General features: G+C 39.6%; 1 protein-coding gene across 5 annotated transcripts in view; it reads left to right on the top strand.

Moving 5' to 3' along the window:
• Nucleotides 1-22,997, top strand: part of FAM184B (family with sequence similarity 184 member B) — a 58,422-nt gene extending 35,425 nt beyond the window's left edge. For 4 of the 5 annotated variants that reach the window (XM_075259920.1, XM_075259897.1, XM_075259887.1 and 1 more), the window contains exons 5-14: nucleotides 1,489-1,680; nucleotides 2,346-2,456; nucleotides 4,916-5,013; nucleotides 6,785-6,863; nucleotides 12,817-12,992; nucleotides 15,696-15,839; nucleotides 16,770-16,884; nucleotides 19,024-19,131; nucleotides 21,231-21,430; nucleotides 22,839-22,997. In XM_075259920.1, the coding sequence (XP_075116021.1) occupies nucleotides 1,489-1,680; nucleotides 2,346-2,456; nucleotides 4,916-5,013; nucleotides 6,785-6,863; nucleotides 12,817-12,992; nucleotides 15,696-15,839; nucleotides 16,770-16,884; nucleotides 19,024-19,131; nucleotides 21,231-21,430; nucleotides 22,839-22,929 (1,314 nt within the window). In that variant the 3' untranslated portion in view covers nucleotides 22,930-22,997. The remainder of the gene's footprint in view (nucleotides 1-1,488; nucleotides 1,681-2,345; nucleotides 2,457-4,915; nucleotides 5,014-6,784; nucleotides 6,864-12,816; nucleotides 12,993-15,695; nucleotides 15,840-16,769; nucleotides 16,885-19,023; nucleotides 19,132-21,230; nucleotides 21,431-22,838) is intronic. The other variant, XM_075259905.1, reaches the window with a different exon arrangement.
• Nucleotides 22,998-24,133: the final 1,136 nt, after the last annotated feature.

The following is a 24,133-nucleotide window of genomic DNA, read 5'->3' as shown; positions in this document are numbered from 1 at the left end:
ATAGCTCCCTCTGCAAAAGAAATAAGCGGGGCTCTGGGGGGCTCCCCTGTACTTCAGTAATAAAGCTTATCCAGCAAGCAATGAACTGGTAAGCATTATTACTCCCTGAATAACCCCTTTAACGTTGCATAATTGCAGATTTATGAATACTATACACTAAAGGTTTACTATATGGATACTGTGTATGTAGATAGACTGTTTCCATATCTTCAGCCAGAGTTCCTTTAGACCTACTTTGTGAAATCGGAAGAACACTTATAGGGGGTCTCTCTCTAAAAGAGTTTTTCAGTTTTTTAAAAAAATGTGGGGCAGGGGTTTGCATACGGCTACTAAATAGCTTATAGTTACTTGTAAAATATATAGAAGAAAAAAGAAAGCTTAAAGCTCACCACTTTCCTTTGGCTTGTCGATTTCAAGTAATCTGGGTGCACGATCCAAACCTCCGACTAAGGCTTGTGTATAGGTACAACTTGTAAAATGTATAGTAAAAACCTAAGCGACACTGAATGTTGGACTTGTTTAGGTAAGTAAAATCTAAATGATGCTCCAGTGTGTCTCCATTTAGGCCCGGTTCACATCTGCGTTTAGTATTCCGTTCGGGGTGTCCGCTTGGGGACCCCCCCAAACAGAAATCTATACGCAATAAAAAGCGGTTAGCTAAGAAACCACATGGACCCCATAGACTATAATGGCGTCCGTGTAGTTTCTGCACAGTGTCCGCACGAATCATGTGGAGAGAAAAGTCCTGCAAGCACCGCTTTTCTCTCTGCATGTTTTGTGCGGAAACCGCACGGACCCCATAATAGCCTATGGGGTCTGTGTGGTTTCTTATCTAACCGCTTTTTAATGCGAACGCAGATGTGAACCAGGCCTTGTACTTGTGTTGTAGAAATCATGAAGAGAACACAGGGGTTTCCATCTGATCCAATACATTTCATCTGATAGACAGCTGAGAAGGAGGAGAGTTAAAGTTTGGCAATTGATATTCTTTGTTTTCTATTACAGATCAGATAGTGGGGGATAGGTTTCCACAAGCAGTCGATTTCCTAGGACCCATATACAAGAAAACTTTCTGTATACAGTTTTACTTCCTTACCTTTCCTCTTGGCTCTCCACATGCTGAGATATATTGCAGGAGATGACAGTCACATGATTTTGTGATACTCATAAAATGTCTATCCTGTATGTGTCTATAGGCAGCCACCCAGTGGAAATGTTGTTCCTTGTTTCAGCATGTTGCAATATTATATTACATTAGTTTCATTCGATAGTGGAGTCCTTTGCCAAATCTGAGCAATGTAAAGTATTTCTCAGTTTTCATTGTAGACTGAGAGATAACAAGATCAAGTGAGTGGAAGAGATTGTAGCATTTTTGTATATTGCATATTTATTATTTTAATCCCCTAGCTGGTGTCCAGTAAGACGGCTTAGTAGAATGAATATCAGGTCCATCTAAACCCCTTACATGTTTCTCTTTTCATGTACTAGTACTCGAGAGAACACCCTGTCCTAAAACAGCACAAAGAGGACATCAGCAAAACAAAACGACAAAAAGAGACAGAGACAAAGCATCTGAAAGAGCAACTTGTGAAAAGTCGAGAAGACTTGGCAAAAATTCATGCCACTGAGATAAAATCCATCCAAACCTCCATGGAGGAAGAGAAGAAGCGACTGCAGAAAGTACTGTAGGATCTTCATTCATGATCTGCATCCAAAGAGAAAAAGAATTGAAGTTCTTTTTTTAAAAAATTATAGATTGACTACTCTTAAAGGGCTTGTCCCACAATTAGTTACTAATTTACTCTTTTACTAGACTCAAGATGTAACAAGTTTCTAATGGAATTGTTTAAAAGAAAATGCTCTGCCTTGATATTGCTGCTACATACTTGTTATGTCGCCCCCTCCTATATATGTTATGTCCCCACCAGACCTGGCAGTAAGAAACTGTTGGCAGCAGGCTACTTACAATTACTATCATTTTAAAACCTATATGACTTTAAATCAGGGGCGTAATTTGAAGGGCTACAGAGGGTGCAGTCCCACTGGGCCCCAGGAGCCTTAGGGGCCCATAAGCACTGGCATCAGTATTGAGATTGCAGCTGATATCTGGCCCATAAGCCAAGGAGACCCCCAGATTACCCGAACCACACTAAGGTGGATTAAACTCCTTAGCACCCATACGCATCACTATCAAGAATTGACTGTAGAGATGAGGTAGGGGGTCCAGACAAAAGATTGCATCGGGGCCCACAAGACTTCAGTTACGCCACCACTTTAAATGTAAAGTATCCTTATATCTTAATACACCTAGGTGCCAACTTTTTTGCATGTTTTATTCATTACAGGATCATGAAATGCACATTGAAGAACTAAAAAAGAAAAAGGAATATGAGATTAAACAGTTGGTAGAAGAAAGAGATGCACTTTATGTTAAACTGCAGGATTCCATATGTAAGGTAAGTCAGTGGCTGTTCATGTATCTGTTTCAGGAGTTGCCGTAGGGTCTGAGATTTGAAGGGCTTTCTAAAACCTTCTAAAAAGAGATCTGAGCACAACATTTGAGCGCACATCCAGAAAATGATAACAGTATAAACTGTATTGCACAAGTACACATTGCCATGGACGCACAAGGGTGATTAAAACCAATTAAGCTCATATAACAACCCCCCTCCTCCATTGCTACCCCATCCTATCACTAGGAAAAAAGAAAACCCAATATTTTAATTAATGAACCTCCAGAGTATATAATGCAACCTCCAAAATATCACCAAAGAGATATAAAATATATAATTCCTCTAGGATACTAGAGAAATACTCAGTGTGTAAAGGTGAACAATCGGAGGGTGTGTGCAAATATGTGGACAAATATTAAAAAAAACAAACATAAATAGGTGGAAAAAAGAGTATAGTTCGGTGTCAGATCAGTATATGAGGTCAAAAATATATAAGCATTATAACCCCTATGAGACAATGTGTAAAGACCTAGAAAAATATAGAATCAAAAAATTAAGAAAGTGACCTAAGAGGTGCAAAAATCGCCAAAGGGAGAAGCAGAGCAATATCAGCAAAGGAGGAATAAGAAGCAAAGGAGCAAGAGACCCCACGAGTTCCACAGGGAATTCATGAAGGGTGACACTATTTCTGGCCATTATATGACATATTTTGCATTCCTAGTGGTTTTTATCAGAGCAAAATGACCTGACACACACAGTAAGGAGAGGAGAATCTGCTCTGAAATTTTCTGCCTCTCACTTAGAAACAGCCCTAGGATTATGCAGGACAAATACAGTACTGTGCAATAGATTTAGGCTTATGTGGAAAACATGCAGCAAAAAAAAAAAAAAAAGAATGCTAACATAGAAGTGTTAATAGTTTTTTTTTGGTTTTTGTCAATGACCAAAATGAAGTGAATGAATAAAAGAGAAATCTAATTCATATTAACATTTGGTGTGACGTTTGCCCTTTGCCTTCCATCAATTCTTTGCGGTAGACTTGTAGACAGTTTTTGAAGGAGCTCTTGCTCCAATCCTTCTGTCTCTTCATGTAATCCTAGGAAGACTGGATGATGATGAGATCAGGGCTCTGTGGGGGCCATATCATCACTTTCAGGACTCCTCCTCCAAAGGTCTAAGGTCACACCAAACATTGTTATGATTTATATTTCTTTTTTGCTCATTTACGTCATCTTGCTAAACGGCAAAAATAAACTAGCAACACATATTTCTTTTAAAATATTCTTACTTTGCAGCATTTTTTCATGCCTGCCTAAACTTTTGCACAGTACTGTATAGAGAAGTACTGACCTGTACTATTATTTAGCTGCTTGCAGTTTGTGTATGTGTTTCTCTGCTTCATTTCTTAGATCTATTGCTCACTTCGCTCTCCATTGACTTCTGTGTAATGTCTGCAGATGGCTATAGATGGAGATAGCAGAGATTTCACAGTGAAAGTCAGCTAAGCATTTGGAAGGGGCAACAGGAAACCAGCCTAATGAACTGCAAATACATTTTGGAAACAAGATTTATTGGAATAAGAAAAATGTGCAAATACTTAAAATTTGTTCTAAAAACCTACTGTGTTTCCCCGAAAATAAGACAGTGTCTTATATTAAATTGTCGTCCTAAATATGTATTATTTTCAGGGGACGTCTTATGACAACCGGCAGTCATGCCACACTTCCTTAGCGGAGTGCCGGCATGACTGCTGGTTGTAGGTAGTGTAGGGGAGGGGGGAAGGTATCCTACTTACCTTTCCCATCTTCATAGCAGCGCTGCTGCTGCTGTTCGTCCCTGCAGCGGCAGTGGTGGGCGGGGATTAGTGAGGCTTTCGGCGGTTGCGCTGGAGAGCCTCACTTCACTGGCATTGCAGCCGGCTGAACACTGTGCGATGTGCTCCGTGTGCACAGTAAAGCCGGATACTGCCTCTTCTGTATGCTGGCTGCTGCCTCTGGGATGAGCTGGGAGAGCTCATCCTACAGCAGCAGGGACAGTGGATACCACAGTAGAGGCAGCAGCCGACTTTCCTGTGCACACGGAGCAAAGAGCACAGTGTTCAGTCGGCTGCAATGATTATTGGGCATGCCTTATTTTTGGGGGTGCCTTATATTAGGCAATTCAACAGAAACCCTCCGCATGTCTTACTTTCTGGGGGGGTGTCCTACTTTCGGGGAAACATGGTATACAGCAGTTCCTGGGCCCTAGTGCCAAATGTGTAAAAGGGGCTCCATGTGCCACATGTAATTTATAATACTGGAGTGATACCTTAGCCCTGGTGTCTTTGGGCACTCTATGTCAATAAGATGTTATTGCCGCCTCTGCACTGTTTAGCTATGTCTATGGTAGAGATTATACTCACTATCATACATTTAATAAGCATTGCCTAGCTTGTATATAATGTTTTCTGTATATGTTTTCAGCAGAATAAAGCAATTCTTCAGCAATGTGAATCTTCCAATAATGGAAGTACAGAAAATGGAAGCTTATCCTCTGATTCGAGAACTAAAGAATGGAAGAGGTAGACCACTTCATATATTTTCTGTCCTTCCAATGGATTCTCTCATCATATCTCTCATGAGTTGCATATTGAAATTAGGTTTGGTTCACATCTGTGTAAATAAATACTAAGCTCAAACATACGTATACCAAAAATATAAATAAATGTATTCATATTTCACAAAAAAACAAAAATGAATCAAGGCGACAATAGTGACTGTAACAACAGTACAACATGGAGGACAAGAGACAAATATAAAATATATAGTGTCCACTCCAATGAATGGAAACACATGAAATATGGATGTAATTGGTTTCCCTGTGGAACATACAGTCAAACCACATAAGGGAAAATCAATATGGGTAAGCATATAACATAGAGCAAGTATAAATTATACCATACAAGTAGGACAGCACATAATAAATAAGCAGCAATTTAATTGAAACACTGCTGTTACACACTATAGTATATGTAAAGTGGCAATTCTATAATAGCAGTAAAAAACAACTCAATGTATGAGCTTACCCATAGTCATGATGTAAATAATGTTGCTGACCCCCTCACATACCCGCAACAAATATCCCGACGCACGTTTCATCTTATCAAGACTTCTCCTGACATATATTTTTTAATATAAAGGTGGTTTTTTTTTTGTTTTTTTTTTAACTTTTTTATTATTTGTTTATTTTTGGGTGTTTTTACTTTGTGTTTTTTCACTTTTTCCCTGTCTCACATGGGAACTTGAAGCTGGGAATTCAGATCCCCTGTGCAATGTCCTGCAATACATAGTATTATATAACATTGCACATTAGTTCCTATGGGAATTATGCATAGCCATCTTGCCCCTGTACCCCGTGGATGCCGTGATCGCTATTGATCACGGCATCTGGGGGAGTAATCTGCCAGAGTAAGAGTTAAATTTTCTGAAAAAGCCATCATGTGTACTTAGATAATAACACTATATCTCAGTAGTCGCCATTTCAAATTGGCAGTTTTTTTCTGAGATTAGCTCCACTGACTTCTATAATGTGCTTGCATACTCAGGAACACAATTTCCCCTTCCCGAGCTCACTTTTCCCTTTCTGGTAATGAACTAACTGAAATACCATGTACGGTACAGTCATCTGTAACTTCATGTGACATGATAAATGGCTGTCTGTCTGCAGGTCATCCCCACATGCACACAGGTAGATATACACAGACACAGCGGTAGCAGGGGATTTAGAAGAAGATGTAGGTAAAGACTGAGCAGCACTGCTCCTAATCTCATGTGTGAGATTCTCTGACAACTTTCATGTCTCATAGTGGTCATGGTTTTTCAGTAAATGCAGAAATGTTGAATAGTTATAGACAGCAGTTTAGAAATCATCGGATTAGTAGGGAAAAGGCATTTTTCTTAAAAAAATATGTAATACAAGATTTATTTGCAAATATAACACTATATGAACATCTACCGGAGCTTCTATGACATCCCATTCTAAATCAATACATATTAAAGGAGTCTTGCTCATTTGATGTATTTAGGGGCAACAAAAGAGTTAACTGTAAAGGAGCTAGAAGTGAGACTCCTAGTGGCAGGAACTTTAGAGAGGTTTTTTCAGGCAAAAAGCAGCAACATTTTTATTTAAACAGCATTAGATGTTGGTCCACAATTAAATGCTCCACAAAACCAGACTAAGTTATCTGAAAAGTTAGGAACCATTTTTGCTATGTTATTTAGTGGTAATAGCATGTTATGTAGATTGTGATTGTGTAAAAACACTGGTTTATGACTTTTTTTTTTTCCTTCCAGATGTGAATGTAATTGTCATTCCTACCAAGCCACATCATCAGAAACATTGACAGTCTCAGAAAATGCATCTGGACAACAGGTAGATTTCTCTTTATGTTTGTCTTCAGGTAGTGACATTATGTAGCTACTGTACAATGTGTGGATGTCTAAGTGGTATTTGTGTTGTTATATTATTATTTCAATCACTATAAGGTAAGCAAATAAAGAAATCTATCAGTCTGAAGAAAGACATATATCTGTTTATGTTCTCTCCTCATAGAATTCTATCTTCTTAGTTTTCACTGATTCTGTGAATGTAAAACAAACCGGGCAAGGGCAAAGAAGTCTCCAATTTATTATCAGAATATATAGCTGAAAGCTATGCCAATCTCCGGCTGTCATAGATTTCAAATCTGGTACATCGGACCTCCTGAGATGTTCCAGAATAATTCTGCCTCATCTTATGCCAACAGAAGAACTGATTAAGAATGGCATAGAAAACGCTAGTTTGGATAAACTCTTACTATGTAAACTAAAACTGAACCCGTACTTCTATAACGATAAATATTCAAAATACAACAGAATTGTGATTTAATTGTTCCAAGCCAAACACTTACTGAAGGTAAAATATATAAAAATAAAATATATAAAATATAGTAATACCATCAAATTCTATATTCATATGCAAAAGTATTAGGCAGATGTTAAAAAATGCTGCAAAGCAAGAATATTTTTTTTTAAATAGAAGGGTTAATAGTTTTTTTTTCAGCATATGCAAAACAAAAAACCTTTAGTTTTAGAAATGTAGTTAGCTTTTAATGGGGATCATCAACATCTCCTTCATTTTGACAGCAAGAATAATGCTGCATGCTGTGCTATTCTGGCCGTCAAAAGTGACTGTAGATCGCGGCTCACAACAGTACTTCAAAAGACAGTATGAAGCACTTTTGAAGCTATATGGGTATTTTAGGCTCTTATTGTATTGTTTAACTTTTATGTATAGTTAGGTACCAAAGGCTAGAAATCAATGGTGGCTTTTCATCACCTGTGAATGAGTAAAATTTCAGTTTTTTTCTGATTGTTGCAGCATCTCTTATAATTTTTTTTTCTAAAGGAGAAAAGGAAAACCGGGACATGGTCAAGGTAATCCTGTGGTTAAGAGGTGACACTGTGTTGCCATGGAGTCCTAGCCCAAAAATGACTTGTTCAGCATGTGACTCAGAATAAGTGCAATGCAAATAATACAGCACAGATAGCTGAAGAACTAATTGACATCCATAAATGGAGTATTTGAAAAGGTTACGAATTCCTGCTGTCACCAGGCCTACTGTGCCTTTCTGTGAACATTATGACATTAAATCATAATTGCCAGTCATATTTCATTTGCAAAGGTATTTACAATATACCCCTGGAACATTTTGTGCTTAAAAGTAGAACAGGTTTCTATAATGATAAATAACAAATTGTATTACAATTCTGACAAATGTCATACCTTTTTTTGCCTTCATCAACCTGTGTACTCATTTCATGTATAACTTCAGAATAACACCATCAGTTAAAAAAATATACCATGCAGAAAACAGAGGTAGACAAAATGAAGTTAATATGAGGTGGAACAGGCCCTTAAAGGGATCCTATCATTAAAACTCAATTTTTTCTCACTAACACGTTGGAATAACCTTAAGAAAGGCTTCTCCTACCTTTAGATGTCTTCTCTGGGCCGCCGTTCGGTATAAATCCTGGTTTTTGTCGGTATTCAAATGAGTTCTCTCGCAGCACTGGGGGCAGGTCTCAGTACTCAAACAGCACTTGGGCCTCCCCAATGCTGCGAGAGAACTCTCCAGCGCCGCCTCCATCTTCTTCAGGAACGTCCTCTTCACTCGTCTTCCTCCAGTCCTGGCTTCAAACTTCTAGGCCTCGGGCCTAGGGCAAAGTCGACTGCTCATGCTCACCGGCCACAAAAAAATGGCCGCTAACAATACTGTGTAAGTGGCATTAACCCCTCTAGCACCTTGGTCAGCTTTGGGCTCCACCATTTTTTCGGGGATAGCCTGCAATAGAACTGCCGGATTTTTGCAATGCATTAGAATTGTAATGCATTTCATTAGTGATCAGAGCCCCTGGGATTCAAGACTCCTAGGGGGTCTAATAAATGCAAATAAATAAATAAATACAGAACACATATAAAAGTACTTATACTGTGAAACACCTACACCCATTCTATAAATTTATAAAAATATTTTTACTGTATGGTATACACCGTAGCAGGAAAAATAGTCAAAAGTGCCAAACTGCCATTTTTTCACTGTTTTGCCTCTGATAAAAATTTGAATAAATAGTGATCAAACCAATAGCAATTCCCTAAAATGGTAGAACTGAAAAGTACACTCAGCCCCACAAAAAAGATGCCCTATACATTCCTGTACACGGAAGTATAAAAAAGTTACAGATGTCAGAATATGGCAACTTTTAGAAAAAAAAAAAAAATTGGCACAGTTTTGGATTTTTGTTAAGGGGTTAAAATGTAAATAAAACTATATAAATTTGGTATCTCGTAATGAAACATAGAATATACATGACATGTCATTTTGACTGCACAGTGAATTCAGTAAAAACGAAGCCTGTAAGAAATCCCCCCCCCCCCCCATTCTGAATTTTTTTCCAGCTTCATTGTACATTGTAAAGAATAATTAATGGTAGCATCATGAAGAACAATTTGTCCTGCAAACATTAAGGGTGCATTCACACTACGGAACGCCAGCGTGTATCAGAGCCGTACACGCCGGCGTTACAGCAGGGCTGCTGGACACTTCCCATTCATTTCTGTGGGAGCCGGCATGCGAGCGCTCCCCATAGAAATGAATGGAAAAAAGCAGTCCATTCATTTCTATGGGGAGCGCTCGCATGCCGGCTCCCATAGAAATGAATAGGAAGTGTCCGGCAGCCCTGCTGTAACGCCGGCGTGTACGGCTCTGATACACGCTGGCGTTCCGTAGTGTGAATGCACCCTAAGACTAGAGATGAGCGAGTACTGTTCGGATCAGCCGATCCGAACAGCACACACGCATTGAAATGAATGGACGTAGCCGACACGCGGGGGGTTAAGCGGAAATACCAGGTGCATCCATTCATTTCAATGCGTGCTGATCCGAACAGTACTCGCTCATCTCTAATTAAGACCTCATATGGCTATGAGAACAGAAAAATAAAAAAAAGTTACGGGCTTTGGAAAGGCGGGAGTCAAAAACAAAAATCGAAAAAAGCACACAGCGGGAAGGGGTTAAGGTGCATTCACATATGCATTCTGCCTCTGTTGTAGTTTCCTACTAGTGTGGTACCTAAAACTAGTAAGGCTTGGTTCACACATCAGTATGCCATCCCTCCGTTTGAATTCAGTTTGAGACTTTAAAATGGACTGATACACATACTGAATGTATACTGACACCTTTTTATGCTGATAGAGGACAGATAAGGGGATTAAAAGAAGCAATTGTAAACCGAATAGAGATAAGGACATTTATTATATCTCCTTATCTCTACTCTGTTTACAATTGCTACTTTTAATCCCCTTATCTCTCCTCTAGGGGATGCACAGCACAGTGTTTGCTATCAGCATAAAAAGGTGTCAGTATACAATCAGTATGTGCATCAGTCCGTTTTTAGTCTCAAACTGAATTCAAACAGATGGACGGATGGCATACTGATGTGTGAACCAAGCATAAGGGAGCTGATTCCAGACTGGAGGCACTCGGCATCCATTTGGTTTCGGGCACTGGCCTAGTTGCTGCAAATAATGTTTTTCCGTCTAGTTCCTGCACAGGTGCTGACTGGCACAACTCATGCAGCAAATATAAGAATGGATTCCACAGACAGTATAGAATCCAATAGATCATCCGTTTCCTTGAATTTTCTGCACCACACTGGAGGGAAATGCAAATAGACTATAAGCAGTTGGTCTCCTACTGATCTGATATTTATCCTCAGCAATGACATTCACACAACCGTGCAGATTAAACTTTACCATTGTCTAACCTACACACAGTGCAGACAGTCACTTTATTTTATTCTATGAACATTAAATAGTTTACTAGCTTATTAGTTTACTAGTATCTGGCACCTGTCAGGGGCTATTGGAGCTTATAGCTGGGATCACATGTACTTGGGAGCCATTGCATTGGCTAGTGATCATGCCAGTCAATGATGGTTCTTGCCAATTGACCTGCAAGGTGATGGCCTATGGATTAACTCCTTGTTACACCATTATGTCATAGACATGGTAGTCAGTGTCAGTGGTTACTGCTTACAAGACCACAATATGAGACCTGCTTCCTGAAATAACAAAGGTCAGTAGTGATCACCACATCTAAAGGGTTTCCAACACATAAGCACTCCAATCGACTCTCGCTAAGGCATGATTGGGAGCTTCAATGCATTTCAGTGGCAGCCTGGAAACTGATTAAGGCTCTGGGATGCTCATTATTAGCCTTAAAGTTCGCCATACCCATTACACTGCCATAGCTCGTCTGAAATGATCTGTAGGTAGTTGGTTGTACAGCCAAGTGTTTTAAACGCGTAAACTACTATGAATTTTTCAACGAGAGTTTGACTACCCTGGGTGCTTGGGAAATTAATAGGTGAAAGTCCTTCAATACTAATGAAAAGCAGAAAACAGGAAATGACGGACACTTTGTGTGTGTTTTAGTAGTACAAGCACATGCCAAAAATATGAAAATCTCCCACAGGTTTTTCAGACTAGCCCATACACTCCTACTCTGCTCTACTCTCATCCACTCCTCACACAACCGTCTACAAGATTTCTCCCGTGCATCCCCCATACTCTGGAACTCCTTACCAAGACACATAAGACTGACCCCCACAATCGCAGGCTTCAAAAAGACCCTGAAGACTCACCTATTCAGGAAGGCCTACAACCTCCAATAACACTACTATCACCACACCACCATCTGTACAGTCTCCCCCTCACCTTCTGTCTCTATCCTTCTTCCCTCATAGATTGTAAGCCCTTGAGAGCAGGACCCTCTATCCCACTGTGCCAGTCGGTAATTGTTAGTATTATATTTGTTTGTATATTTTATATATTGTATGTAAACCCTCAAATGTAAAGCACCATGGAATGAATGGTGCTACCATATATAAATAAACAATAATAATAATAATACTACACAAGAGATGACGGCAGGCCAACGGCAGAAAAAATCCAATAGAACAGATTTCGACCAACTTTAGTTGATGGTTAGCTGTATGGAACCGACTGTAGGTTTATGTACTGCCACTTCTGCAGTCTAAAATCTGTGTATGGCCAGCTTAAAGGGATTCAATCATTAAAATGCATTTTTTTCTTCCTAACACGTAGGAATAGCCTTAAGAAATGCTATTCTTCTCCTACCTTTAGATGTCTCCTCCGCACTGCTGTTTGGTAGAAATCTCGGTTTTCTTGTGTATGCAAATGAGTTATCTCGCTTTAGGAACAAGTTGTTTCCAGTTCTATCAATTAATGATACAGGAAAAAGGAAAAACCCTTTAATAAATTAGATGTTTGTGAAGCGAGTATATTTTTCTAGACAGCAAGTGGAGTTAGATTTACTCACCTAGCTAAAATATAACCCTTTAATTTGGATAAATTAAAAAAAATCCTGATAGAGATATTCTCAGTAAATTCAGTATGTCACATTTACAACAATGCAGAAGTTGTCAATTACTGTATTATTTAGAGATTTTAATTCCAGTGACAACCAGCAAGTGGCGCTCATGAGCAGAAAAAATCCAATAGAACAGATTTTAGTTTATTTAGCCTGATTCAAGTTGGTATTTTTTCTCCTTTCTTCTGCATAACTAATGCAGAATGACAGAACTATATTTAGGTTTGCAATTTTCTTTTTTTTAATAATGTAAAATTTCTATTTTTACTTTTTTTTGTCTACTAAAGATGAGCTCAAAGCTTACAAATGTATTGAAGGCGATGGTATCTTACACTACAGGAGTAAACAAGTTAAATGTATTTAACAGTGTTTATTGATTTTTGTTATCTCTAGGAAGAAAATTCACAGAATCATGTAAAAAAATTAAGTAGTAAATTGGAAAAGTTTGAAAAGGAGATGTCCAGATTGGAACAAGAGAATGCAGTCTTAAGGGGTTCAGTAGAACTTCTTAGCAAGGAGGTCACCATAGCCCAACAAGAGGCTTTGGAACTGAATGAAGAACAAACCAGGTGCAGTGAAAAAAACTGTGAAACTATATACTGTATATATATTCTATCTATCTATCTATCTATCTATCTATCTATCTATCTATCTATCTATTCACTAAAAATCATTCCTAAAATCCCCCATGCCAACTCTAACTGGCATTGCTGAATATACAGACAGATAGTAATTGTATTAAATTATATTAATTTCAAGGGAGATGTAGTCAGATCAGATGCTATACACCATATGGATCCAAATCACCACACACATCAGTGTTTACATCCTCCATCTCTCTCACCAGTGATTGATGGCGACCATATATACACTCACCGGCCACTTTATTAGGTACACCTGTCCAACTGCTCGTTAACACTTAATTTCTAATCAGCCAATCACATGGCGGCAACTCAGTGCATTTAGGCATGTAGACATGGTCAAGACAATCTCCTGCAGTTCAAAAGGAGCATCAGTATGGGGAAGAAAGGTGATTTGAGTGCCTTTGAACGTGGCATGGTTGTTGGTGCCAGAAGGGCTGGTCTGAGTATTTCAGAAACTGCTGATCTACTGGGATTTTCACGCACAACCATCTCTAGGCTTTACAGAGAATGGTCCGAAAAAGAAAAAACATCCAGTGAGCGGCAGTTCTGTGGGCGGAAATGCGTTGTTGATGCCAGAGGTCAGAGGAGAATGGCCAGACTGGTTCGAGCTGATAGAAAGGCAACAGTGACTCAAATAGCCACCCGTTACAACCAAGGTAGCCAGAAGAGCATCTCTGAACGCACAGTACGTCGAACGTTGAGGCAGATGGGCTACAGCAGCAGAAGACCACACCGGGTGCCATTCCTTTCAGCTAAGAACAGGAAACTGAGGCTACAATTTGCACAAGCTCATCGAAATTGGACAATTGAAGATTGGAAAAACGTTGCCTGGTCTGATGAGTCTCGATTTCTGCTGCGACATTCGGATGGTAGGGTCAGAATTTGGCGTCAACAACATGAAAGCATGGATCCATCCTGCCTTGTATCAACGGTTCAGGCTGGTGGTGGTGGTGTCATGGTGTGGGGAATATTTTCTTGGCACTCTTTGGGCCCCTTGGTACCAATTGAGCATCGTTGCAACGCCAAAGCCTACCTGAGTATTGTTGCTGACCATGTCCATCCCTTTATGACCACAATGTACCCAACATCTGATGGCTACTTTCAGCAGGATAATGCGCCATGTCATAAAGCTGGAATCATCTCAGACTGGTTTCTTGAACATGACAATGAGTTCACTGTACTCCAATGGCCTCCACAGTCACCAGATCTCAATCCAATAGAGCATCTTTGGGATGTGGTGAAACAGGAGATTCGCATCATGGATGTGCAGCCGACAAATCTGCAGCAACTGTGTGATGCCATCATGTCAATATGGACCAAAATCTCTGAGGAATGCTTCCAGCACCTTGTTGAATCTATGCCACGAAGAATTGAGGCAGTTCTGAAGGCAAAAGGGGGTCCAACCCGTTACTAGCATGGTGTACCTAATAAAGTGGCCGGTGAGTGTACATGCAGATTATCACTGGTAAGAGGTGGCGGGATGTTCTCTTCTCTCTTTACAATTGATTGTACCAGTGGCTAGTGTTTGGCTAGTGAATTGGACTCTATACTGTGCAGCCACAACACAGTGGTTGTGTTGTGAATTGCAACTTGGCTTATTGTGATGTTATATTGAATTAGTTTCATGAAAAAGTTGATTCTTTACAGAGGTTTCTCAGAATTATTTGTACTTGCTTTGGTGCGGCTTGTCTAGGTGCTATATAGGCTTATTTATTACATGTGCATAGGAACTTTAATTGGTGTCGTGGTCGCCTAAAATTTAAAGGGATTATCTGGGCTGTTTGAAGAAACAGCAGCATTCAGGTAAGTGTCGGAGCATATTCACTGAAAACCAATCACATTGCCGTACATTATACAATGGCTGTGTTTGATATCACAGCTCAGCCTTGTTCACTGGAATAGCTGCGAGTGATGTACTATAAGGCCATGGGACTGATGAGTGTGCTATCATATGGCTTGTAAAGCAGAAGTGCCACTCATGGATCACCCTGAAACAGCTGCTCCATCGGGGTCCTGGGTGTCAGACCCTGTTGATCCTCAGGTAATGACATGTCCTAAGAATAGGTCATCAATTGATAAGCCCAGAAAACACCTTTAAATTTATAAGCGCAACACCAATTACCCATCTATATCCACATGCAATATAAAGTCCTATATAGCGCCTAAAAGCCAAGTAACACCTATCAAATGCAAATAGTGATAGACCAATTGGTATCCAAATTAACAAAATTTTATTGAAGTCTAAAGACACATGAAATGTATTTAAATAGAAACAACAAACTAGTGCAAAGCACCATAAAAGCAGGTGATATTCACAATAATGACACGGATGCAGTAGTAAATATATATATGCATGAGGACAGGAATAAAAAAGTACACCCAGAGAAAAAGGAAATTACAAACCATCCCCATAATGCTTATGCAAGTGCCAACAATACATGTGAGGATCCACAACACTTAATGCTTCATTTGGGATGGGCTGAGCTAAGCTACGAGTGAACATATCTTTAGTTTTTCCTTAGATTATGCCAGTTGGGGTTTGGGGAGTGGGTATGTGTATCAGTCATATATAGTGAATATTTTATCTTTTCTTATTACAATTGTTTCAACATGTTCTGATTTGTAAAGACATCAAGAAGAACTTAAACTGAAGCAGAAAATGGATCTGGAGATTCTAAGACAAAGTCACCAGAAGGAAATCCAAGCCATGGTGTCCAAGTTCAGCAATGCCCAATCTTTTCTTCAGGCGAAGGTTGTTGCATTAGAAGCTGAGTGAGTTTCATAATATCTACATGGCTGTTTTTTTTTTGCCATTTCTGTCTTGTGTGCCCATATTACTTATCTCACCTCCTGGACTTTAACATGTTATGTATGTCCTTCCACCACCATGTGAAACCTGTTCTGTACATTTGCAGAACCTGTCCTGATGGTGCAAGGGATAAGAGACTATTCTGTGCAAAATTTGTAGGTGTGAAAAAATGCATCGAATGAACAAATGAGAAATCTAAACTCCATCAGTATTTGGTGTGACCTTTGCCCTTTGCCTTCCACCAATTCTTCTCAGTACTTGCAGACAGTTTTTGAAGGAACTCGGCAGAGAAGTTGTTCCCGCCATCTTGGAGAATAAGCACAGATCTTCTGTGGATGTAGGCTTGCTCCAATCCTTCTGTCTCCTTATAATCACAGACATATCATCACTTCCAGGACTCCTCCTACAAAGGGCAAAGGTCACACCAAATATTGATGGCACTTAGATTTCACTTTTGTTCATTCACTTCATTTTGTTAGTTGACAAAAATAAATTATTAACACTTCTATTTCTGAAAGAATTCATATTTTGCAATATTTTTTCCCCATACCTGCCTAAAACTTTTGCAAATTACTGTATATGGTATCAAAATCTGCATAACAGTTTGGGGCCGTGAACATCTGAATATTTTTGTAGACCCCATCTCCACAACCAATGAAGCTTCCATTTAAACTGTGCAAGGCCAGTGATGTCCATTTTATTAAATTATATGTGATTGTACAGTATAATTGGGATATATACTAAAATAATATTTTTTAAATTATTTTTTTCCTAAGATGTGCCCTATTTGTTTATTGCGTATATCTATGGACTTTAATAGGTTTGTAGTATACAGTAGTTGGATTAAAACTGAGACCCTGATGACAAGCTGATTCCATTTTTCTTAAATCCAGGCTGAAAGATGTAGAAGATAAGGGAAAGAAACTGCCCCGGCCAGAGGATTTGCATGTCATAAACTGCTTGCAGGATAAACTGACTGATAAAGATCAGATTATTAAACATTTACTGGTAAGTCGACTTTTATTCCAAGATTCCAAGTATGTATTAGACTCTAACATTGCAGATTATCACACTAACTAAAACTCATCTTAGCTTTATTTCTGATGGATTCATTGGGATTTGTACACTAATATAGAAAAGATTTCCATGTGTTTTATATTCACGAGACTTTGGAACATTATCTGAGCTTGTCATTACTTATTTGTTTATTCATGGTTATATGGCGCTAACATATTCCATAGCGCTATACATGGTGATAATGCACATCATTCCTTGTCCATAATTGGACTTAGTCTAATTTCCTTATCACAAACTCACACAAGGGTGAAAAACCTTATTGACCTTATTATTTTATTTTTTTTTTATTGGTATCCTGACGCTGAAGCAAGCCAGGAATAAAAACTTTGCAAGCTATTTCAACCTTAGCAGAGTCTTTGTAACTGGTATTTGGCGATAAAATTTTATTCTGGATAAAATCGAGATTTGTAACTTAAGGCTTCTGTGTCCCAGTGCAAAATCTGTAATGGAGCCCCTACTTACATTGTGCCATTCAGAATAATGGTCTAGTTGTGGCAGAGGGACCACTTAGGGTGCAGGACCCAGTAGCGATTGTTACTGATGTGCCCGTGATCAAATCTATCCTCTTGCATATTGATGCACATCTTATAAAATAGTAACATGTATAAATCTTTTAAAAATCTGTTGTGAAAAATATACCTGCGGATACATTGCAACTGGAAAAGAAATGTGTGATTGACTAAGGGTTTGTTCACACAGAGTTTTTTTTATGTGAATTTTAGACATTATTCTCATTCCCTGTTCTGTAGATCCTACTAATATTATAAGTGTGAAAGTTTGTGTGTTTGGATGTTTGTGAGTTTGGATGTTTGTTCCTCAATCACGCTAAAACGCCTGGACGGATTTGCGTGCAATTTTCCACAAACATAGTTTTCCCTTAGGATTGAGTCACAGGCTACTTTTGGTGCCACTAAACAACATGGCTTCCTAGCAGGAGACTCACAAAAGCAGGACTCCTAGCCCCAGCTATAGACTCACACACACTGCCTGGCATTTCCTGCCTCAACCTGCCTGCACACTCCTTACTGTCACCTCAGGAGTAGCCCTCACTCTACTCACTCACATTTTACATATAGCTTTCCACTATATAACACATTACATTGTCTGTATCACGACATACACAATACAACACATCACATTGTCTGACACAATACAACACATCACATTGTCTGTATCACGACATACACAATACAACACATCACATTATCTGACACAATACAACACATCACATTGTCTGACACAATACAACACATCACATTGTCTGTATCACGACATACACAATACAACACATCACATTGTCTGACACAATACAACACATCACATTGTCTGACACAATACAACACATCACATTGTCTGTATCACGACATACACAATACAACACATCACATTGTCTGTATCACAACATACACAATACAACACATCACATTGTCTGTATCACGACATACACAGTACAACACATCACATTGTCTGTATCACGACATACACAATACAACACATCACATTGTCTGTATCACGACATACACAATACAACACATCACATTGTCTGTATCATGACATACACAATACGACACATCACATTGTCTGTATCACGACATACACAATACAACACATCACATTGTCTGTATCACGACATACACAATACAACACATCACATTGTCTGTATCACTACATACACAATATAACACATCACATCACATTTGCTAGCCCACCAAACTTTTTAAAGCACTTTTACAGTTTCACACGTCTGTGTCCGCCCAATTCTCGAATCACCGCAGACGAAGTCGCGGGTAAAAGCTAGTAGGGAATAAATGTTTTCTATGCGACAACCCACTTTTTTCCTAAAAATTCAACATCTTAATATTTTATTATTTAATATAGAAATTCCATATAAAAATTAAAGCAGTGATTACCATATTCATGTTATTAAAATTTTTATTCTTAAAACCTATGGGAAAGATATAAAGATTGGTGCAAAGAACTGCTTCAGTTTTCTTTCACATGGGTTTTAATGGATCTTCCCCATTTTATATAAATTAATTTCTAAAAATCATGATATCTTTTATTTCATAGGAAATTCAAAACTTTAGTGATGATATGATGCCGATTACTCAAGAAACACATAGAAGTCAGTCATTCTCCTGCAACCCAAATGCTGGAAGCCTAACGCCCACGCTAAAGGTAAGACTCCACTAAGATGACGGCTACAATATACAAGTCGCTTTTCAAAAATGACAAACGTATCAGATGTTAGGCCCCTAGATAGAAGTAAGATAATGTGACATCATTCTAAAAGATAAGGTTAAAAACAAATCTCCGTCTATTGATGTGTCCACCCTTAAGGGGGCTCTTCGAAAAATGTCTAAATCCAGGGGTGGCCTGTGTGATTTTTTGTAAAAGGATAATGGTATAATGGATACTGACAATCTACATTTGCTTTTTTTTAAATTATATATTAGAGATGAGCGAACAGTGAAATGTTCAAAGTTCGATATTCGATTCGAGTAGTCCCTCAAAACTCGACTGTTCGAATGAATAGCGAACCCCATTATAGTCTATGGGGAACAAGTACTCATTTAGGGGGAAACCAATATTCGACTCTGGAGGGTCACCAAGTCCACTATGACTCCTCAGGAAATGATGCCAACACCTCTGGAATGCAACTGGGACAACAGGGGAAGCATGCCTGGTGGTATCTAACACGCCAAAGTCCCTGTATTACCCCAACATCACAGCCTAATAACTACACACTTTCCACACTCAATATAACCTCTATGGAAAGTTCAAAAATACCTGGAAACCTTCTTTCCTCCCCAATAGTATGGACAGAAACACAAATTTTAAGCTAAAGAAACATTAGCATGTGCTCATCACAATCCCTGACTTGATAGCTGCATTAAGCAGGTACCACACTAACCAGGCCCGAGCACCAGGAACAGGTGTTACAATGGCTAGGGGATAATGCTTACAGCTCCTTATCCACCAGCCACTACCTCAAATCCTCTTTCTTGCTAAGAGTCTGGTCCACCTTCCTCCCAACATGCCCAATCTTCCCAGGACAGTCATCCCACATTTCCCCCCTCCCAGGAGATGTTTTCAGGTCCTTTAACTGATCCTCACCCTGTCCAACCACTTCACCAATCCCTCGAGATTCCACACCACTTTGTGTGTCCTGATGCACAAGCTCTGGAGCCTCTGCAATTTCCTAGCAGTTTTGTGGTTGTGGACCAGCAACCTGTCCTCAGTGACACCAGTGCTGGCGTTGCAGTCCAGATCACCAGACAAGTCACCTCCGCCTCTGACACCTTGGGGAGTTCATCCTCATCCTCCCCTTTTCCTGCCACTGCTCCTTTTGCCTGCACCATCATGCGCTTCTTCCCAGCAACTCCCCATCTCCCAGGCCTTTCATCGCAGGCAGAAGTACAGTGCAACCCACCCACATGCCCAAGGCTTCAACGGCCTCATCATAAAACTGCTGGCTGAGGAGGTGTTGCCATCCCGGCTTGTGGAGACCTGCTGGCAACTGCGGCACCTCGCTATGCCGTCCCTTTTTCTCCTGGTGTGCCATCCACGCCTTGCACCAGCACGTGTCCCGTAACATCAGGCGGACCCTAAGTTCCGCACTTTGCACAAAGTTCCACTTGACCACCAAGGCATGGACAAGTACATGCGGACAGGGATGCTACATTTCAATCATGGCACACTGGGTGAATGTAGTTGAGGCTGGGACCGCTTCGCAAACTGTGGCGGCCTGCCTTGTCTACCCGCCCAACATTCCTGGCAGAGCTGTTGTTCTTCTTCTTCTTTTGATTTCATGCCTAGCAGAATCTAAAACCTATCTAGCCCTCAGCAGATGTCTGTCTCTAACTAAGTGCAAGCCACAAATGAATCGGAGATGACGTCGCCTGTTCTTATGAATCAGAGGTACATGTCCTCGGCAGCCAATGGCTTCTTCCTAGTTTTTTTTCAACGCCTCCGTTGTCTTAGTTCCTGTCCCACTTCCCCTGCGCTGTTATTGGTGCAGAAAAAGTGCCAGAGAAGGTGGTAGGGGAATTTTAAGTGCATTTGCCATGCAGTGTTCGTATTGAATGGAACATGGCGAACGGCATGATGTCCGCTCGTACATCTACTCGATAGAATGCTGTTCGCTCATCTCTATATATTATATCTGATACATTTATATTTTTTTATACATCTTCTGGTATCTTTACTTTTCTTTGTAATGCCGCATGAACTGTATAATTTATTTTTGTATTTTATCAAATTGTTCTGTTTTACAGAAGAAGAAAATTGGTGAAACACCAACTCGTGTTATCAGTGTTCCTAATTTAGCAGCTTATGAAAAAAGTCTCAGTAATAATGCTACCACCAAAATCGCAATGAATCCAATGCGAAATTCTCCTAGTTTAGACCACAGTGTCAAGCCTGGATACCCTTTCAGACAACCAGCGCAGCTTCTAGATATCATACGTCCTAACAGGTAATGTCATGCTTCTAGTATCTAGTTGTATGATTTCTTGAAAATCTTGTTTCATTATGCACATTAAAGATAAGGCTCGAATCACACTTGTATTGGAGTCTCCATTCAAGATTCCGCCGCAGAATCTACTTATAGTATAAAACTGTTGGAAACCCGGTGGACTCCATTATAGTTTCCAGGTGTAACAGGTCTCCGTCTTTTGAGTCCCCATGCAGCTCCAAAGGACCGAAACCCAAATGTTAGTGTGAACCTAGTTTAAGTTTCTGATACACATGGCTGTGATATTACTGTATTGACATCAGGCAAAAAAGATACTGTAAAAATAGGCAGGAGCTTGTATTGTGAATCCTTGGGCTGCAACCTGTTTGACACAGACACAGCAGTGATAACAAAAAAAGGACATGGAATATAGCAACAGACACTGGATAGCCTCACAGTCCAGGAGAAGGATATGTGAATTGGCACCCAGAGATTGTAGTAGTATAACTGAGCTGGGTTAGCAACTGTGGAATAACAGAGTTAAGTTCATAACTATTAAGCAGGGACCAGATAAGAAGAGCACTAGGAAGATCAGGAACAGGAAAGGAATAGCAAAGTCAATGTTAGCAAAAACAGGAGTAGTAGAACAGACCTTGACAACTTTCAACTTTTGTAGTAGAAGCCATAAGTTTATTTTAGAAGGAACCAAGAGCATTAAGGCCATAAACAATGACTAGAAGTAGACCTTAAATGGAACCCCCAACCTTGAACTCATCCAGGTGGTACCAGGAGCAACAACTTGGGCAAGCTTTAGATTTGGAGCCAGAAGATGGTAGGAACAGGGGCCAGGAGATAACTGGGGTCCATGAGATACCAGGAGCACCATCCAGAAATATGTCAGAGCCCCAGCACAAAATTAAGGTGACATTAGAGGCAGAACCAAGACCAGGGCACCAGGGAACGGGTTGACAGCAGCCACCAGGACATAGAGGCTGGAATGAGTTAACCATTGCAGTACTGGAATGTAGTCATTATGGCAGGACTGAAACACAATCACTGTAGAGCAATTCAGAAATCATACAAGACATCCACAGGTACAGTTAGAAGTAAAAATACAATTTCTATATATGTTATGCTTAAGAACACCCGGTTTACTGTTGTTTGTATGGAATTAGATCATCCTCTGAACTTTTTGCATTTAAGGAGAACCTGTCATCTCTCCTGACATGTCTGTTTTATTAACAGTATCCATTAGAAGTGTGAGTTATGTTGTTCTGTTATCCCTACTTGACATTTATGACATCTGGGTATTTACCATTACTGATGTTAAAGGGATATGTCCCCCCCCCTCCTCCCCCATTGACACTATTGTATATTGACATTCCTTCATATTTTAAGTATTTATTGACATTCTGTTTGTTATTTTAAGGCGCAATCCCTGCAATGTATCATCGAAGACGGAGACAAAGGATCAAGAGACCAAGCGTCCTGAATGGTTCACTAAGTATTTTTCATTTTGAAAAAAAAAAAGTGCTGCTATAACCCCTGACACTGATATGTTACTAAATTATGTCTGCACTCATCGTAAGCTTTGCTGTAAAGTAAAATTTTATGAATAAAATATTCTTTGAACTTTTCGTTATATAAAAGTGAAATAATTTATTACTGACCAAATAATAAGTGACTTAAAAATAAAGACAAACCACCAATTTACACTGTAAAAAAAATTATTAGCGAAAATTTGTTAGAGTTGGGTCCAAAAGAAACTGATAAATTCAACACTGCTATTTTGGCACACTGGAAGAAATGTAGAACTTCAGTCAACAGAAAATACCTCAACAGAGGCTGCTCATGTGTAGATCACTATGGATGAAAAATGGGTGATTTATTTCATTTCACAGTTGCAATCCAAATGTCTGAAGAAGGTCCATCAGGACCAAAATGTTACAATATATTGTATGGATTGCTATACAGTACAAATGAAATAAAGTACAGTATATACTCGAGTATAAGCCGAATTTTTCAGCCCAGTTTATGTGCTGAAAAAGCCCCCCTCGGCTTATACTCGAGTCAGCAAAAAAAAAAAAAAAAAAAATTTTTTTTTTTTAGGAGGGGGGGGGGGGGTCTATGACCAGCCACAATATTAATGTATAGAATCTCCCATAAAATAGTGCAAAAGAAAAAAAAAAAGTTTAAAAAAAATAAAAGTTCTAAATCATTCCTTTCCCTAGAATACATACAAAAGTAGAAAATCACTGTGTAACACATACACATTAGGTATCCCTGTGTCTGAGAGTGCCCTGTCTACTGAATATAGGGTATCTTTAGTGCTCCTGTTCCATCGGGAAGGGGTTAATAGGAGCACTGCAGTTTCCCTATATTCAGGCAGACTGAATTCCAAGTGGGGGGGGGGGGGGGGGGAAAAACCCAGTCCTCAAGCTCAGGGAAAGGGCAGACAGACAACCAAAACACCCCCTCCCCTTCCCCAGCAACTACTGCACCCAAAAACTCCGACCATTTTAATTTTTGAAATTTTCCAGTAGCTGCTGCATTTCCCCCCCCCCAGGCTTATACTCGAGTCAATAAGTTTTTCCAGTTTTTTGTGGTAAAATTAGGGGGGTCGGCTTATATTCGGGTCGGCTTATACTCGAGTATATACGGTAAATCACCTATTTCATTTTACCTATTACAATTTACTGGAGTGAGTTCCTTCTTCAGCATCCA

The sequence above is a fragment of the Leptodactylus fuscus genome, chromosome 1, assembly GCF_031893055.1.
Source record: "Leptodactylus fuscus isolate aLepFus1 chromosome 1, aLepFus1.hap2, whole genome shotgun sequence".
Taxonomy (NCBI): domain Eukaryota; kingdom Metazoa; phylum Chordata; class Amphibia; order Anura; family Leptodactylidae; genus Leptodactylus; species Leptodactylus fuscus.
This window is presented reverse-complemented; position numbering and strand designations above follow the sequence as displayed.